Here is an 18,795-nt window from a genome sequence, read left to right as displayed (position 1 = left end):
AGAACCCAGCATCTTCCTTATTGCCTGGTGGCAGCGCAGTTGCAGCGAGCCTCTCCCCTGAGCAGGTGATTACACCTACTGCCAAGGAAAGGGACTAGAGAGGAAAAGCACTTCACGCAGCTCCGAGGCTGGAGAGCTCAGGTGACCCATGTCACCAGAAGGTACTGGTGCGTTCTACACGTTTTACTCACTTTCCTCCCAGATGTTGGCTGCTCTGGTACCCAAGTCCTGGGAAATACCAGTGTGGCCCAGTTTTCCACAGTCCAGCAGTTAGAGATGTCCCGATTAAACAATCCAATCAATGCATTTCGCCATCCTTTTCTTCTCCTGCATTATCAGAGTGGATGATAGACGACGGTGCCTCTTAGACGGACATACAGAAAGTGCCAGTTATTCCGTGCTGGGGTCTTGCGTCTCCCTTTTGCAGATAGTCCAGCCCTCAGGGTTTCCAAAAGTGACAGCGTCAATCCCATCCTAATGCCCAATCTCTACAGAAATGCCTAAAGAAAAAGCCACGTGTGATTCCCCAAACCGGAGGCTTGTGAACAGGGAAAGGTTTCAAGTAAACTTTTGCCCCTTGCCTTTCTTGCTAGCTGAATTGTGGCTGATCTAATTTTGTTTGAGAAAGACTTTTTTCAAGAGAAGAGGGCAAAACACTAGTTAATAGTATCAACAGCAAATCATTTCTCATTGTATTCACTTTCTGAAGATCTAAGAGTAGGTATACAGCCCTCCCATCCCCCAAATGCTGGGTACTTTGTGACAGCTGGATAACGGAAAACAAATACTTTTATTCCTCTCTCTTTACCAGTTTGATTTCAGTATCAGTAAACGTGCAAAAGATGCTCCAACCAGGCTCCATATCCTGCTTTGGGATAGCCAGTTTTCACCCAAGCCTGCTATCTCAAACCAGCCCCCCTGCCCATCCCATGGTCCACAGCCCAGAAGTTCATATTCCACACTTCCAAAAACACCGCCCTCCTGCTGCCCCTGGCCACCAAGGCATCCCCGTGCTGGCAGAGGACTCGGGGCTTCCCCAAACCTTAATGCTCTGGGGCGAGCGCGTGGACTCCACGCCTGAGGCACTGCTGTGAGGTAGATCCAGGACTCGGGGGCTGTGCCGCTCTCTCCACCTGCGACAAGAATTAACCTGCGGCTTCACCTTTAACATGGTGGAAAAAAGAGCTTTAGGGAATGAGGCAAGGAAGCAGCAAGTTGGAGGAGGCACACGGAGACACCACCACCACCTCCCCATCCCTCTTGTCAGCCTGGTGTTCTGGGCCGGCTCCAGCTATCGCTGCCACAGGAGTTAGTGCGGGGAGGAGCGGAGGCGGGAGGAGGGAGAGGGAAACAAGAAGGAGCAAAGTTCAGCTGCCTGCAGGACGTTACCCCGTCAAAGGCAAGAAGAGCAGGGAAATTCCCAGCTCAGGGACGGTCAGAGTCAAAGTTAGGCAGAAGGAGAAAAGGGCTGGGTACACAACTCGCACCCTTCCATGGCCAAGAACCGAGTGCTTTCTAAGTCATCTGCTTTGTAAGTAATTAGTCACAATCACTTCCTAGCCCCGTAAACTCATCCCGTTTGATTTCACACCTCACGACAGCCCCCCACACCCTTCGGATGCGTTTTCCCCTCTGTCTCACAAGAGGAGGGGCGATTTCTCAGGCCAGTGGGTGGGAGAGGGAAGAGTGATTTTCTGCAGGTTCCTCCCTCAGAATCTTGTTTGCACCCCTTCAGCCCGCCCAGAGGTCGTTGAGGGAGCCCTGCTTCATCAGATGCCCTTGGCTGGGGGCAGAGCGGGCTGGCTGACTGCTTTTCTTTTAACCTGTCCCTGTTCGGCGGTGAGGGACCAGGTCCGCACCAGAGTGCTGTGGGGTTTCAACCTCCGCCACGAAGGCAGGAGAGGCTGGAGGGAGGAAAGCAGCAGCACTTTACCCCCTGGGTCTGTCTCTCCGATTCTGAATCTGGTTCACTTCTCTGCCAGAAAGAACCATCCCACCAGGACTTAGGAAGATGCGGACGCTTCAGCTTCGCTGCAATTCCCTGGCCTCCAGAACTGGATACGCAAGTCAGATGATGCTTCAGCTCACTGTCCCGTGAAATGTGTTTTATTTAAAGGAAAGCATATAAAATGCAGCTAAGGTGGCTCCAACAAGCTACAACAAAGGATTTCTCTCTTTTTTTTTTGACACATGCACATGGCTTTCAAACACATCCTGAAGATTTCACAGCCATACACATTTAGGTAAAAATAGAACTATGGTGGCAGAAACCTACTTCGTTTATACAGAAAACGACTGATACACTGTTAATCACCACAACGTGCCAGAAGGACGCTCACTTACGTGATCACGGCGCTACAGTTAATAAAAAAAAGGACAGAGAACCCTGACCCAACGCCTGTGCGGGAAAATCAGCACCAAAGTACTTCCCTGCTGTCTTTGGTTGCTACGTTAAGGAACTGCACTGAGAGAAAAGCACCATTTCAAAGGGGCTTGACCAGCAGAAAACGGTAGTCGTTGGTTTGCCTGTAGTCAATGCTTTGACTACCAGAAAATGGAGGTCAAAATGAACGTGAATTTTCAAAGTGCTACAATCATCTCCAATTCAAACTCAGTCCAACTGAAGGAAGAGAAACAGCGATGCTATTTACACAGATAAGCTCCAGCTTGTACGTCGTCCTCTAGCAGAGAAGTCTGACAGCAAGTTACAACAAACCCACAAGAAAAGCCACGTCCATTTTGTAACCTATAATTTTTAAATATAACATTTTATTGCTTAGATGGTTTGATACAGAACAACTTTTACTTTTTATTTTGAATTTGGAAGTACTGTACAACTGAATAAAAAGAGGAATAAAAGTACCAAAACAAATGTGTGATTCTCTGTTCATGTGGCATAAACCAGTCTTGTACACAATTCGTAGCAGCAGTTTAAGTTCCCTTTAGAAAAATATGAATTCTACACATTTATTACTGTTTCCTGCATGGGATGAAATCACTAGGATTAAACTTCCTTCGTGGAGAGAGAGAAGAGAAAGGAGACACACAGAGAGGAGAGAGAAGATGATGAATCATTCTGAAAATGGAATCAGACTGTCACATAGCCCCCAAGAGTTATTTCACAACAGCCTCAAACAAGGTTCTCTCTTTTTTTTTTTTCTTTTTCCTTTGTTTATTTTTTTTTGCGCTTTCACAGTCAAGTGCTTAATGTAGTGATTGAATTATCTCAATGTTAAGTCCATTGCAACTCAGGCAAAAGAATTTCAGAAGATTCTCTTTTTTTGTTTGTTTTTTGTTTTTTGTAAAAGCCCTGAGAGAGGAAAAAAAATAAAAAGATTCAAACAAAAATCGTATAGAGACAAATTAGCTGAACATGCAAACTAAAACCTAAGATTCACCCATAGTTTAAACACATTATAAATTTCACAGTTTAATATTGGGGGAGGAGGGGAAACAAAAAAACCCAACAACAGCAACAGTTCTCAGTCAAACTCAACTAATAAAAATGTCAATAAAATGTGGCAAGATCTTATACTCTACTAGGATATAGATAAAGGCTAAATAAAGCTTTAAATCAATAGTGATTATTGCTAGCAGATGTCCCGGCAGGCTGCTGGGAATTAATTACTTGCTACATTGTTCTGCAGCATATAGTTTAGTAATGGCTTCTCCCCCACAGTATTGCGCAGTTTAGTGTGGAGAGTTGCAAAAAAAACCAAAACCAAAACAAAAAAAAACAAAACGACAAAAACCAAAAAATACCCAAAATAATAATAATAATAATTATTATAATTATAATAGTAATAACAATTTAAGGGATGCGTGAACTGGTTTTAATTAAGTAGAATGCACCTGGGTAGAGTTTCAAATGAATCATTGGTTGTGATTGATTTATCTACATCTGGCGTTAGCTTCGTTTCTGAACTGGTTCAAACATCCCTATTTAAAAAAAAACAATGAAAAAAAATAGAAATCACATATACCTCAACCATTTTTTTCTTATTCTATTTGCAAGAATATTACTCGAGAACGTTTCTCTTCCTTTGAATTCTGGACAGTGAGATTTCAGTCTCCAGAAATTTTCGGAGAATTTTTAATATAGATATAGATATATATAGATATATATATATATTATATAATATAGACTGGGTCCGAGGCCCACTTCCTCCATGTCTGGTGAGAGCAGGAAAAGCGATTCTGCAGGGGGGAGGGAGGGAGGGAGGGTCACAGTGCGGGCTGGGCTGGGGGGCTGCGGTGCTGGAATAGCACAGTGAGGCTCCGGCAATGCTATTATGGCTCTGTCTGTCCCAGAGGTCATGACTGAAGGACAATTAACAAACAACAACGAGGACAACAACAACAAGGACAACAAAAACAACGCTGGGCACTCCTAAAAATGCCCAGCTACAGTAGGATACATTTCGCTTAACCCCTTCAATATTGGTGGCTGGCGTGTCACCTGTTGCCGGCAACAGGAGCCATTCGGAGAAATTCCAGCTGCCAGCATCAAAGGGGTTAAATTATTGATATGAAATTTAGACACACACCTCAAGTCTTCAAGCATCAACCCCAAAATCTCAGGAAGAATTTTTTTTAATTTATTTTATTTATTTTTAACATGTCTTATATCTGTAGTTTTATTACCAGTAGTATTTTCTTGCTCTAGAACATGACAGTAGCAAGATGACGGTAAGGCTCGCATTTCTCTCTTGCTTGCTTTCAACTGGAAGACGGAATAACTTTGCTCTTAAGTAACGCACGCTGTCACCGATGCGATTGCAACGAGATCAATCTAGTACTCGCAGTGCCTTTCTTACGCACTCGGAGGGGCCTCACGCGGCCCCGTTCTCGCACACTCCTCCCCCCAACACGCACGCACGCACGCACGCACGCCCACACGCACGCACTCGCACCCCACCCCGAGTGAGATGTTCCCCTGTAGAGGTGTGACGATACCTCGCTGGCCTCCGTTTGACTCTCCGGTCAGAGGAAGGGTTTCACTTAAAGTACAGTAGAAGAGCTGCAACATAAGAAGAGGAGCTGGTGAAAGCGTTAAGTCAAAAACATTCCGACAGGGGATCCAAGCTGCGTTATACGTCTGCGTGGGCAAATATTGCCCATTGGTTTCTGCTGACTGCAGAGACAAGCGAACTGATGGATTTATAAAATAATAATAAAATAATAATAATAATAATATACTGAAGCAAATCAAACATATATAACAGCGGGTGCATAATTTCCATAGGTTACGTTGCTATGTAACTCTTCTCTGTATACACGCTCAGTCCACGACGGCCAGAAAAACCCCCTAGGATTTAGAAGACCATTTCTAATGCCGAAAAGTGGAAACAAGCGTGAGGTTGAAATTCGTTGTGTTTCCTGCTTTTGGCTTGAACCACTTTGAACACCTTCAACTGCCACGTTGTTCAGGCCTGGAACAGGCTTAATGCTCCACCATGTGGCCAATGCAAGAACATCTACTGAGAAAAAACAATAAATCAACATCTCATCTCCATTTCCTCTGACTATTTCATACGAAATTCACATAATTTTTCTTCCAGTTATTGGCTGTGGTATCCAAGGGCCTCCCACCCCACTGCCCCCATTTCCAGCTCAGAGAACAAACACAGCGACTATCACAGATATACAAGAACAAGCTCACGCACACCAATACAAAAGGTAACATTAATGCTTAAATGAAAAAGGTCCTCTCCAAATAATTCATTAAAATATTAAAAAAAAAATCATTTTTGAAAAAAATCTATGATACCAAAAGATCTAATAAAGTAGTAAGGCACTCAAATCAGTATATACTGTAGTCTCTTGCATTATTATACTGAAAGGCATATGGCACCGCATCCAGTCTGCCATACTCTCCTCCCCGCAGCTGTAGGTCGCTCTTCCAAAAACAAAGACTTCAGAAACCTTGCTCTGCTGGCTTCAGTTTGCGTGCTGGGACGGGTCCAACCTTCTAGCCAGTCATTCAACCCCCAAGAGCTGAGGCGCACTGTCTGCAGAGGCAAGGATGTGATTCATGGGAGACTTTTTGTTGTGCATCTCCAGCAAGTCTTGAATGAAACCTGAGGGCCTCTCATGCTCGGAGCTACCCCGAGGTTCCTGGTCTTTCGCTGTCTGTTTCTGTGCACTCTTGCTGGGCTCCGCGAGGCAGGTGCCGGCTCCTCGCCCGCTCGGCCTCTCCTCTCTGCAGGGGGAGTCCTTGGCCGTGCCAGCCAGGGACTCTTTTCGGCTTCCCATGAGTGATGTATGGCTACCGACGCCCCCCACGGAGTCGCACTCATTTTCTGAGATGGGGTTGGTGCCACTGTGGCTAGACTCATTTTCGCTGTCTTCTCCGCACCTCGACTGGGTCTCCTCCTTGTCGCTCTCCTTCCCATGGTTTCGGGCATTTTTGACTTTCTGGTGTATGCGCTGGTGACGAACCAGGCTGTGTTTCAGAGTGAAGGTCCGTTCACAGGTTTGACACTTGTACGGTCTCTCACCTAGAAGAGAATTAAAATACAGAGTCAGCCGTAAGGTCACAAACGCACCTCCCTCTTGTTTCAAGCAGCGTAAGACGCTCTACACTTTGGAAATTCAGTACCTATATCAAACATGGATGTTGCCTTTATGCAGATTTTTGCTTCTGTACTACCAAACTAGCTGATGGCATGCAAGCAGGAATACAGATAAATCCCTTGGGGCACAAATGAAAAACCAAAACGAAGTGCCTTGAGATTTCTACAAGCTTGGTGTGGCCCTGCACTAAGGAGGGAGGAAGACCATAAGCCCCAGGTGCTCGTTAGCACCCCATCTAATTTAGTCAGCAACTTTTCTGGAAGAAGTTCGCAGTCATCCTCTGGAGCTCAAAAGCCTTTGTGAAACCAGCCCACCACGGGGGCTCCCTGCTGCAGGTCAGCCCCTGATACACGCAGAGAGAGAGGACTTGAGAGGGAAGGATGAGGATACTGCCCAGGTAACTATGGTCAACAGCGCTTAAGAACTGAACCGAACAGCACGTGAGAAAACATCTCCCTCTCTCTTAGATGCTGACAGATGGGCAAGCATGAAATGCGCAAGTTCATCACTGAAGTCGGAGAGAAGCTGTCGGGAATTACCCTTACCACAACAGCCCCTCCTCTTCCTGTGAAGCAGAAGACAGTATCACCATGTTTCAAAACGGACACAGAGCAGCTAAAGGACCAAGACTTGTCAGGCATTCATGGGGCACAGGAGGTGTCTGTTAGAGGTGATCAAAATTTACTGACCGAGAGAAAAATGCCTGCCTCGGGGTGTTATTTACAGAGCTGCTGGTGTTCCTCAGCCCACTGGTGCTTTAGGACAGGAGTGACATGTGAAAGCCCCTGAAAAACCTCTTCATGCCCATTCCAGAAATGCTACTCAGAGGACAAAATTCTTCCTCTTATTTTGCAATCTTAAGCCACAAAGCAGCTGCAGGCATCCTCTGCTGTAATCAACAGCTAGTCTGCTCCGATCTCAGAGCTGCTTTTTGCACCTGAAATGCTTGAATACTTTCCTAAGCATGAGCTCATCAGAAAACAAAGCAACCACAGCCCAACAGACAAAATTCCCCCAAAGTCCCAACGAAGCACAGTGCCTCAAGGTGCTGTCTGCCCTGAAGAACCGAAGGTCCCACTCCGGCCGCTTCGCTTCATTCTCTGTTTCCGATTGCACCTAGTAAAGATTTTTCAGTGCTGCAATTCCATCAAGACACCATCTTGAGCCAATGAGCATACAGAACAAGACACTTGCGGCTCATTTCTCACTTGTAATAATGCTTGGGATCACTAAAAGAAAACCAATTACAAACTTGAGGTGGCTGGCTGAAACGTGCAAGTAGGTCCTGCTACCCCTGGGAAGCCTGACGCTTCTTAGAAACGTTTCTCTCCGGTGCCCTGCTCGGGCATTTGCTATCAAGGGAGGGCATGGCTCCCTGGGAGCATTTTCGGACGACAGCCTTTGCCCATCCGGGCCGACGCAGCGCCGTGGCTCACCCTGCGCTTGGGCAGGCAGCACCAGAGCACCCCGCAACTTATTTGCTGGGAAGCATTCTGCACTGGGAGAACGAAACACTTCCAGCCCGACTGCCATGCAGTAGGCAGGCAGAGGTTTCTTGCACACTTCAGCGTGTCCCAAACGTTCCTCTTCTGAGTAAAGAAATTCCCAAACCTTACAGTTATCTTTAAAAAACCCCACCCATTAAAACCAAAGTATAAGCAATGTTACAACCTGACAGTATTTTGTCAATATAGCTGAATAAGCACGAAGGAGAAAAGGAGGAGAAGCGTCAACCCACAGCATTGAGGCAGAATCCTCAGCTGAAAATGTGCTGATTTAACAGTGAGGATAGGTGGTATCTACATTTATTAAATTTGAAGAAACCACTGACCCAGGCTCCTATTCAACACCTATTCTATGTTAAAACATCCTCCAGTGTCAAATAGAGAAACAAACGGAAAAAAAAAAGTACTGGCAAGACCTGCATAGCTCACCACGCAATGAAAACAACTAAAACATACGGTGTGGGAATCTCCATGGGCACACACCAGTGTATCATTTGGGGGTAAAGCTCAGTACTTTAGATATTAACATCTTTCCAAGACTTCTGAATTTAGTATGAAAATAGGCACAAGAATGGGACCCATCCCCTGTTTCACTTGTGGCTCAGTGCCAGAAGAAAAGGGGTCAGTTTTCTTCAATAGGTCAATATTTATGATTCAGAAGTTTGGTTAAGGCACCTGTCTTTGGTGTAGTTTATTAAACATCACCATGAATTACAGCACAAATATTTTTTAAATCACAAAGATCTTGTCTTCACCAGAGAGCACCTTCAAAAGACACAAAATGTCAAACTGTACCAGTCTTCCCATGTCAGATCAGCTTGCTGACAGGTAAAATGCATCATTAATAAGGATGCATTAATAAGGATGAATGATTAAGTCACCTTTGAGCTGGCTCATGGCTTCATCTCCTTTGCATGGTGCTGCTGCAAACTGTACAGCATAAAGCGATCCCACATATTTTAACTGTGTCAAGTCATGGGACAAGCATTTTACAACCTGTGTTCCACCTTCCCTGCCCAAGCCTGAATGAGGAACAGGGTGCCCACTGTAGCTTTACCTTTCACTCAAGCAGCAGGTCACGCAGATCACCAGCACATTACCCATATCAGGCTTAGATAATCAGACAAAACCAGACTCTCTCTCTCTCTCTCTGAACTTTCACTCAGAGATGAAGTCTTATCATATACTGCCAGGTTTCTCCACTGCTCGTCAAAATACCAGGAAGAGCTAGAGCCACACACACATAACACGAAGGGAGTCAGAAGCTGGACAGAACAACTGCTCAGGAATCTCCATACTTGCCCTCACCTCTAAACTCTGCAAGCAAGCACGGGGAAAAACAGTTTGGGAACTGAAGATAAGGCAGTGCTGACAATTCCCGCTCCCTCAACAGGCTTTGTACGCAGCATGGGGGATTGGGGCAGAGAAGACACCTTGCAGATACCTGTAGTACTAAAAGCAGTGTCTCCAACCTCAAGTGCTAGCAGCAAACATGCAGAGCAGATGCCTCAGTCTGGTGGCAGACCTGCTTGTAATCTGTTCTGCCCTCAAGTCTCCTCTTACCTGTATGAGACCGCATATGCCGCGTCAGATCTTGCAGAGACCAGAAACGCTTGTTGCACACAGTACAGACTTTCTTTCTTTTGTCTGCTTTTGCAGTACTCTTAGCCCCATCAGTCTTTGGTTTTTTGTCATCACTGCTCTTCTCAGTGGACTTTCTCTCTGTGCCTTCCCCCTCAGAGATGCTTTCGCTCTCTTCATTCTCCTTTCCTGTTGCCTCACAGTCCACAGGAGACTCCACTACCTTCAAGTCCATCGGAGACTCTTCCTGCTCAAGACCAGAGTCCTGCATCGAGGGAGCTCCTGCATCATCCTGAATGCCTTTGCTTTCATCCTCACTGCTCCTTTCATCCTTTCTGTCCTCACGAGTGTGGGCCTTTTTGTGACGGCTAAGAGTGCCAGCAAACTTGAAGGTTTTGCCACAAATGTCACAGGCATGTTTCCTTTCAGTCTGAGAACTCCTGCCTGCACTCTGGTCACTCTCTGCCAGCTTGAAGTCCATTAATTTGCTGGCAAAATTGAGGTCAAGACTTTTGTTACTTACAGAATCTTCCTCAGGGCCCTCTTCATATCCATCTGCTCTTTCTTCGGCATCCTCTTCTGCCGGAGGGGAGTCAGCCTTTTGCTCCTCCTTGGGGCCGCACTCACTCTCCGGTAGCTCTGTTACTTCCTCTCGCTGTTCCTTCTCACAGGAGGTCAGGTCCAAGACTTCGTTTCCTGTAGCTAGTGTCTCTGCATCAGACTGGCTGTCTGCAAGCAAACAGAGAGAAACTTTCAGTGGGAAGCTCTCTGCTAATTCACAACTACCAGCGGTAAGGCTGCACCTGGACCCACGAGCATTGCTTCTGATCAAGCGCCCCAACATCTGTTTCTCTTACCTGTGACCCAGGCCAGTAACTTACAGCTGAAAAGATCAACACACCACAGAACCCAATTAACAAGATGATTAAAAATCTGTAACCAAATGCTTTCTTTTCCAAAATACACTCACTTTCTTGGCAGTTTCTTGAAGTCACTTTTAATATAATCACGTTTATCACAGAACGCAAAATGCTGAGACATCAAAGAAGAGTTGAGATCACTACTATTACAAATACACTGTACCAGACACACATGGGTATTTCATGTATGAAATTTTGATATAGGTGGTAGTAATATACAACTACGTATTAATCAAACTATCTTATAAACCATAAGTAGCGGGAAACGCTTTTCAAAGGGAGTGTAAAGTCTCATGCAACCAACTGGCACAAGTAGATGTTAAAGGTTAGCGCAGACAATAACACAGAGATCAGTTTAAAAAGTTGGGTATACATCATATAAGCAAAAGATGCAAAAGTTTGTCCACATGTGGGTCTTTGACACACGCTCTTTGTTACATTGATACCACCTGGAACCAAAACATAAAAGCCAAGATGCAGTAACAGGCAGCATCCTTCGTTGTTTCACAGTTCCCCCAGCAAGAAGGCAAAACCCACCTTAATGACCTCCTCTGCTTCCTTATCAGTTTGTAGCATTAACATGAACGTTACATTTGAAGACGTAACATGTGTTGAAAAAAATAAAACAGATAAGGCGCTTAAGGAGAACAAAGGGCTGGAGCTGTACCCCTTCCAAGTTCTATAAAATAGTGTATGTGTAAATAGGAAATAAGCTAGACTGGATCTGGAGGCCAAAGCTGACGATGATGCACGGCATGTAACTGCATCCCCAGTGCCACTTTCCAACAACCGTTCCAGGACACGAACTTAGCAAGTTGTGCTTTCTGAAAGTTGAAACTTTCCTTGCTTTAAGTCCTCCCCTCCCACCCCCTTCTTGTTGACAGCATGCAGCCAAGGGAGCATACAACCTAGCAGGCATTTCAGCATTCATCTGCAAGCCTGATAGCTGCTGAGTAACTACAGGGATTTAGAAACTCTATTAGAGCAGTTTAAGTTCTTCATTTGACATAGTACAACATGTGCTTGTCTCCGAATTGCCTAGATTTCCCATTACAGACTTTCTCCATAAGCAAGGAGTAATGACAGAAGATAAGAAGATAGTTCTCAGGCACTTAGTAGTTCAAATGCAACATAACTTGCATTGACCCCACCTCCTTGCACAAATGATAATAAATGGCCATTAAACAAATGTCAAAGCTAAGCAGCATTTCCAGTAATCACGAACAATCAATAGAGCATAATCCTCGATACTCTTTTTCTTGGGGGGGGGTGTGAAAGGGGGAGAAGTGCCCTGTCAAAAAAATAATCTCACCTTTTAATCAAAACAGATCCATTTACATAGACAGTGGATTACACAAAAGCTTTCCACAAAGTTCACTGCTCATCTAATTATCTGCCCATTAAAACATGCAACCGAGCCATAATCTGTGTATAATGCTAGAGAATTTGAGGATGTGGGCATCTGAAAACAAAGGTCACCTACAAGTGCCCCCATGAATCTGTATTTGAATTCTGTGTTTTGACTCGTTGCTTATCTCTTGGCTATATTAAGGCAAAAAAAAAAAAAAAGAAAGCTATTATAAACAAAAAGACATAATTTCTAAAAATCAAACTGAAATGCTGATGCGTAATAATTAAGGGGAAGTGCTGCTATGCAACCCAGAGAAACAGGAGCCAGGCACGTATGAGAAGCTGGGCCCATGCACCGTGCTCCTGGATGCAAGGCAGGTAGCTGAGTCTCGCACCTGCCGGTGCAGGCAAGAGAGTGAGCGCAGAAGCCAAACCCAGGCTGTACCTACACAGGGGATACGTTTAAAAAGGAATCATGGCTATGGGTTCCTGCCTGCCACCTTCTTCCCCACACTGCATTTCGGGGCAGGACAAGCGCATCTGGCTCTCATTGGCAGTGCCTCACCTCGGCCTGAGAGCGGGGATGGAAGGAAGGGTTAATGGCAACCGATGCGATGCCCCGGTGCTGCTGAAAGGATCCTCGTCCTTCCCTGGCCACCCACTCCCACCCCAGCCCTTGCACAGCCCTAACATTCACACGGCGGCGCAGTGACCAGGGCCTTTTTCACCAGAGCATGGGTTTATGTTGGACTGAAACGACCCCGTAATCGCCACTCCCTTTAGGCTAAGGGCAGGGGGGAAGGGAAACAACAGGGAAGAGGAGTTTCCTCCCCAGCAGCCTTTGGTTGCTACCATCACAAAGACGCATCTGTGGATGATGGATGAAGAGACAAAACCGGAGTGGCAAAGTGAGTCTGTGGCACAAAGACCTTGAAGCGACACCAACAGAAAGCACCTAGAACGGCTGCCGTACCCCCGCCGTCGGTGGCTCATCCTCAGCAAGGTGGGGGGCACCCCCCGGCAGGCGTGGGCCACCCGTCCCATCAGGAAACGCTCCCCTGAGGGGACATGCATTAGACAGGCCAAAGAAAGACTGCAAGCACAGCATGGAGGGGGTTCATTAGGGAGCGGGGCAGGAAACCATGTGAGCTCTGATAGGGTGAACAGGAGTGAAGAGCAGAAGGAGACCGAGACGGAAGGAGCTCCTCTTTCATCGTACCAAGAGAGATGTTTTATAATTCTTTGCTGACCAAACAGAAGACAGCGGATGCAGAGTAAGTTGAAATATCAGGAGCAAAGTGAATGATGGGAATACACACCAGTAGCACTCAAGTAAGAGAAAACCCAAACTATAACATTTTAAAACACTCAAAGGCAAAAGCTACAACTCTTTTGTTCAACATGTTGTATATCATGTGTGATTTTCCACTTTTCCCTAACTTTTTCTTGTTCTGCTTTCAGTATTTCCAAAAATATGTATGTATTTTTCTTTCTCATAGCATACGCACCCTTCAATGAATTGTACTTGAACTCTATCCCCTTTTATCCTCTCCTCTGTGCCCTGGGCCCCTTCCCAGCCGTTATGCTGTTCCTTCGTGGCTGGCCCGTAATTACATTTTCCTCTGCACAAGAGATACACTCCAAAGGATAGGTGGTCCACAGGTAAGTGACGTTGCCTTACTAGTGCAGGCAAACAGATGAGGTCAACATCAAGAAAAACAAACGCAAAGTTTAAACAACATGCCTTCACGAAGGGCAGAGACCACTTCAGACCCCAGGAGCACGGATGCACACAGGCTTTCTCTTCCGAAGCCGGCGCGCCACCCCTGAATGAACACGTTCAAAACTCAGGTAGGGATGTAGCCAGGAACGTGCTGACACACGTATGTGCTTGGGTGAGCGCTCTTCCTCCTTCCCGGCACAAACCAGACCTGCCATCTTCTTTGTCGAGAAGGAGTTTCACAGGCCCCTTATGAAACTTCATGCATATTGTAAAGTAGCAGCTCCTGACTAGTCGAGCTGCTCTGTGGTTACCCCCAACCCGCGCGGTTGGTTTTGCAGCTGGTGAAAAAGCGAACTGCTTTCCACAAACCCTGGCTGTTTGGGATGGGTGAGAATCAGCCCGGCTCTGCTGCAGCCGAACTGGAAGAGCAGCAGGGGAGCTGTGAAGGTGTGTGGGAAACACGACCGTCGTGATGACAGCCATGTCGGGTCTAGTGCAGGATTTCTTCCGCAGTGCAAGGGACGGCTGTAAGAGTAGTCTCGCACTGGCAGCTGCTCCATCCGCTCCAGCAGAGGTTAGGCTTGGCCTATGCTACTGGTTTTTCCCCGCTTACATGCCTGTCTGCAGCAACAGAAAACCTTGCCGGCCATACGACTCCAGCAGGCTTGTATCTTACACAAGGAGGAGGATTTTGACTGAGCATTCAGATTTGGGCAAACATCCCTCCAATGAGGCTGAGCTCCTCTCCGACGGGTAATTCCAGTTTCCAGAATTTTGCTGATTTACAGTGCAGAGCAGCCGCTTGCATCCAGGTGGTGAGGAAGGCGAAGTGCGCAGGAAAGGCCTGCCGTTTCTTTCACCCCTTTCCCATCTTTCACTTACTAAGGTTGTAAAATGCTTTCCAGTCCATTTGTTATCCCACAGATATTTACACTGGGCGAGTCAAGAGGACAAGACGGAGAGGTCCGCCTGCCAAGGCTCCCACCCACCGCCACTTCTTCAGCAACCATGGGAGCAGAATACATTACCTTGTTATGGACAACCAGAGTTTGTGTCACTCCTCCGAAGCGAGGATAAGAAGGCGACACTATTTGATGATGTCAATTCTGACACCAGAGTCAAAGAACACAGGCAAGGTAAGGGAGAGAGAGGAGACGAGCAGGGAGGTAAGGACGTACGGGGCAAGGCAACACGAAGCAACCACCAGTAGCTCAGCTGCTGCCTCGTCAGCTCCTGGGAAAAAGTGAACTTCTCAGGAGATATATTCATAAGCAAAACCTCAAGGACTCCATCTGAGAATCCAAAAACTTTTCCGCTTGCATGAAAGAAACCACTATATAGTTGTAGCCAAAATCATTTTTCCTTCGAACTGTGGAAAGAAAAGACTGTTTTCCTGAAGTCTATTTACAAATCAAGTTGCATTTTTCAGTCAGCCCAGTCAGAAGAGTCCGCTTAATTTTTTATAGGTGGCAAGAAAGAAAGAGAAAGAGGAGTAAACTGCTTTCCTGCATACACAAACCAAATTATCAAGAGAGACACCGAATGTGGAAAATTTCACATAAAAGAGCAGATACAGATCAAGGTGGGGAGGTTGCCGGTTTGATTCTGTTTTCCTGTGGTTTTCTTTTTTCCTGGAACTAAGGTGGAACAGAGAGTAGAGCTTGAGATGCTAAGCAGTTATTAGATAAAACAGGGTGTTGTAAGGAAAACTATTTTGTGACTTTAAAGCAAACGTTTATTGCCAAACCTTCTTGACATCCCGAGAGAAGTGTTAGAAAACCTGTCACATAAATAATGCTCAAAACTGGAGCAGACAGAGCACTGGAAATGGATGTTGTACAAGCAGTTGGCATTATCAGTCAGATGAGATGACAATTTACTATTTTCCCTACATTAACTGAAATAACCCCAGCTATTCTTATATTTTACAATAGACGCAGCCACCACTAGGTGGCAGCAGCCTAGTAAATTTCGGATTTTTTTGGACCCACTCACACAATGCTGCTGCTACCTCCACCCACCAACTGGAGAACATCTTCCAACCTGTGGAGTCAACTTGCAAAAATTCAGGGGTTATCTTTGTCCATTTTTACTGTAAACACTCTAAACATTAAAATTTAGCCACCTTCACTACATCACACGCACACACACAAGTTAAATATTTAATTAGCCCACAGTTGAGGGAGCTTCGGTCATACCTGCATGCCTTCTGAAAGGAAAACATTCGAGATAGAAAAGGGACTATTTACAGTAAATGGAACTGAATATATGTGGGGGAAAAGGAGAAAACCAATTCTGGAAAAAAAAACACTTTCTGTGTTTGACACAAAATATGATCCCCCAGTACCCTCAAGAGAGCAGCTGAAGTCACCGACACAAAGAGAAGTGTTCAGGACTAGCTCTGAGTGCACCTACCAAGTGGAAATCTGCATGGAAGGGGTGGGGGGAAAAGCCCCAGACTTTCAGCTTATGGTGAATTCCACTGTTTAGCAGAAAGGCAGTCTGATGGAGAGCCAGCAATATAATCCGCAAGTTATACACCATCTCTTCAGTATCTTCCAAACAACAGCTCTAGCACTGAGGCCAACCCCCAGTGGCAAGCAACTCTTGCTTTACCCTGAGCTGCGGCTCTGGAGCAGCTGTTAAACTTTGCCTGACACTGAAAATGCAGTTTCAAGCCCTTTGTCCTCTAGGAAATACCCACAAATGTAGTTCAGAGGTACAAACAGCTAGAACAGTTTGGAAAAACAAAAAGTTCTCTGCTATACCCAGGGCTCACATGATTTCTGGAGGGATCACAGCGTGGCAGATATCTAGAGCAAAGATGAATTCTGCTAAACGCTAATCGGAAAATTCACTGTTGAGTATACTTACTTTGTCAGTATTTGCCCAGTTACTGCCTGCAACACAGAGCAGTTGTGTTCGACCCTCTCACATTAGGGGCAAGCCTCTTTAAGACAGGGATATTTCCTTAGCAAAGTCTCTTTCTGTATTACGTAAGAGATAATCCCTTACCCCATTCTCATCCCACATCTCTCCTCCGTCAACTGTATTTTGTTGCAAGAAGGGAGCATTCAGAAAGCCCTAAGGAGACAAAGGCAGGGCTGCTTTAACGTGATGAAAGTGGGCAATTCATTAAGTTGCTCCACAATTTCATTGTACGTCTCTCTGCCGGTACAGGTCTCCCCCAGTCTGACTGCTGCGAGCCAGGCGAGATGTCCTCAGTTTGCTTCAGGTGCTTTAGACCATTCCCTTCCTCTCGATGCAGCAAGGACATGCACAAGGCCCATCACTTACACAGCCTCCTCGTCTCTGAATCCTACTCAAAACCATCATCCTGTTTTTGTTTTGGTTTAAAACAAGACCAAAAGAAACCCTCTATAAACTTGTTCCCAGTGACACTCTATTGAATTGCATTTCCTGTCTTACACCTCATCTTAAAGCTTCGCTTCGTTTATGGCTGACCAAACACCATCCAAGCATCTCCCTTCATTCCCTTTCCTTCTGCATACAGTGAAATCTGGACGATTATTCACTTCCAAGTACAGCCCTCGCACGGGCTCTGCATGTGAGCCCCAAGCACGCTACTCACCCACCTTTTAAAACCAGCACAAAAAGAGAAACGACCTCATTTTAAACTAAGCCACAGTTTCAAATTGTTAATTTGCTTCCACTGATTTTGAAATCCGTTTTTCTTGGACAATGGAGGGAGACCACAAGTCCAAAGCTGTTGAATGATTCTGGACCATGATTAAACACCACTGGGCAAAGCCAGTTATAAACACTAAGCTGTGCTACAAAGCGCACACGGTAACTGTAACAGTATAGGATCTGGGCTCCTTCCTTGCTGTCTAAAGCTGCTATTTGAAGACACAAACCATTTGACAGCAAGGCCAATTTCAACAGCATCTATCCCCAGCACCTCCCAGGAGATGCTGCCAACTCCACACCTCAGCTGCATCAATGTGCTCTTTTAGGGCCGTACCTAAAAGCCAGATCCGGGAGCTGATCTCATGACTGCCGGTCCCTCCCCTTGCCCTTTTCATTTTTTTGGGCAGCTGGGTCAGCTACAGCTGTGGGGATGAACAGTTGGGAACAGGTCGAGCCAGTACGGCCAAGAAGTGCTTTGTGTTATCCAACCATGGCCCAAGGCTCTGTCTGCCGGGGGCAGGTCGAACCACTCTGACCAGCCCAGAGCTGGCTGCTAAAAACAACACCTACGTTGCACCAAAGTCTTACCCATCCTACGTGCCGCGCCAGTGCTCATCTGAGTGGCTTTAGAAAAGCTTGCCTCCTCACCACACCGACCAGCTGCGCTGCGTTAGGATCCCTCTGACTACAAAGAAAGTTTTCAATAGACCCAAGTAGGACGTTTTAGTTTCCTTCTGCAGTGAAGATCATCACAGGTGAGCACTTTCAGAGCCCTTGCTGCAGACTTTTGTTCTGTGAGGGGATCATGTTATAACATGAGTCTTCCTCTCTCACTCTGTAGCCATCTGCTGTCTGCATAGGCAGGATGAGCCCACGTGACACCCCAGATACCGTGCTACAGCCCTGTGAAGTTACAGGCTGTTAACATGGTAACAAGGCAACTTAGTCTCTTCATGATAGGCAAGATCAAATCACGTCGTAACATGTCCCCAGCACGGCAGATTTTAATGCCAGACTAGTACTGAGACCTGTATTACTACATTTGAATCACTGCAAGGTAACCTGTCGTATTAGAAGAAGAAGAAAGGATGAGAGAGGCTGGGAAGACAGCGGACTTTCCCAAACAAACCAGAGCTTGGAAATCTAAGAGGAAAATCCTATGCACGCTTAGGTGCAATCTGATCAGCAGCTACCCTGAAGTTGAGAGTAACAACTCGTTCGTGATTTTAACTACCCTGACGCACAAAGACAACTTCTTGCTGCTTTTAGATTTGTTACTTCAATAACCCTCCTGTGAAACCAACTCAAAGCGACACAAAGTGACCCTGTCTCTCCTGGAGGTGTGAACACCTTGCAGTAGCAGCTCCCTTGCACAAACACTTTTCAGGCAAGGGACATGTACCACCATCTGCTGAGCTTCCTTCTTGCATCCATCCCATTTGGTCAGGACAGAAAAACCTGTCTGTGATCTGCACTCACCCTTGGTTTC

General features: G+C 46.0%; 1 protein-coding gene across 12 annotated transcripts in view; it reads right to left on the bottom strand.

Moving 5' to 3' along the window:
• Nucleotides 1-2,088: 2,088 nt before the first annotated feature.
• RREB1 (ras responsive element binding protein 1) overlaps nt 2,089-18,795 on the bottom strand; it is a 127,238-nt gene continuing 110,531 nt past the window's right edge. For 11 of the 12 annotated variants that reach the window (XM_075142648.1, XM_075142644.1, XM_075142642.1 and 8 more), the window contains 2 exons: nt 9,645-10,391; nt 2,089-6,500 (listed from right to left, as the gene is read on the bottom strand). In XM_075142648.1, the coding sequence (XP_074998749.1) occupies nt 5,980-6,500; nt 9,645-10,391 (1,268 nt within the window). In that variant the 3' untranslated portion in view covers nt 2,089-5,979. The remainder of the gene's footprint in view (nt 6,501-9,644; nt 10,392-18,795) is intronic. The other variant, XM_075142652.1, reaches the window with a different exon arrangement.

This window comes from Calonectris borealis, chromosome 2 (assembly GCF_964195595.1).
Source record: "Calonectris borealis chromosome 2, bCalBor7.hap1.2, whole genome shotgun sequence".
NCBI lineage: Eukaryota > Metazoa > Chordata > Aves > Procellariiformes > Procellariidae > Calonectris > Calonectris borealis.
The sequence above is the reverse complement of the archived record's forward strand: the minus strand, read 5'-3'. Positions and strand labels throughout refer to the sequence as shown.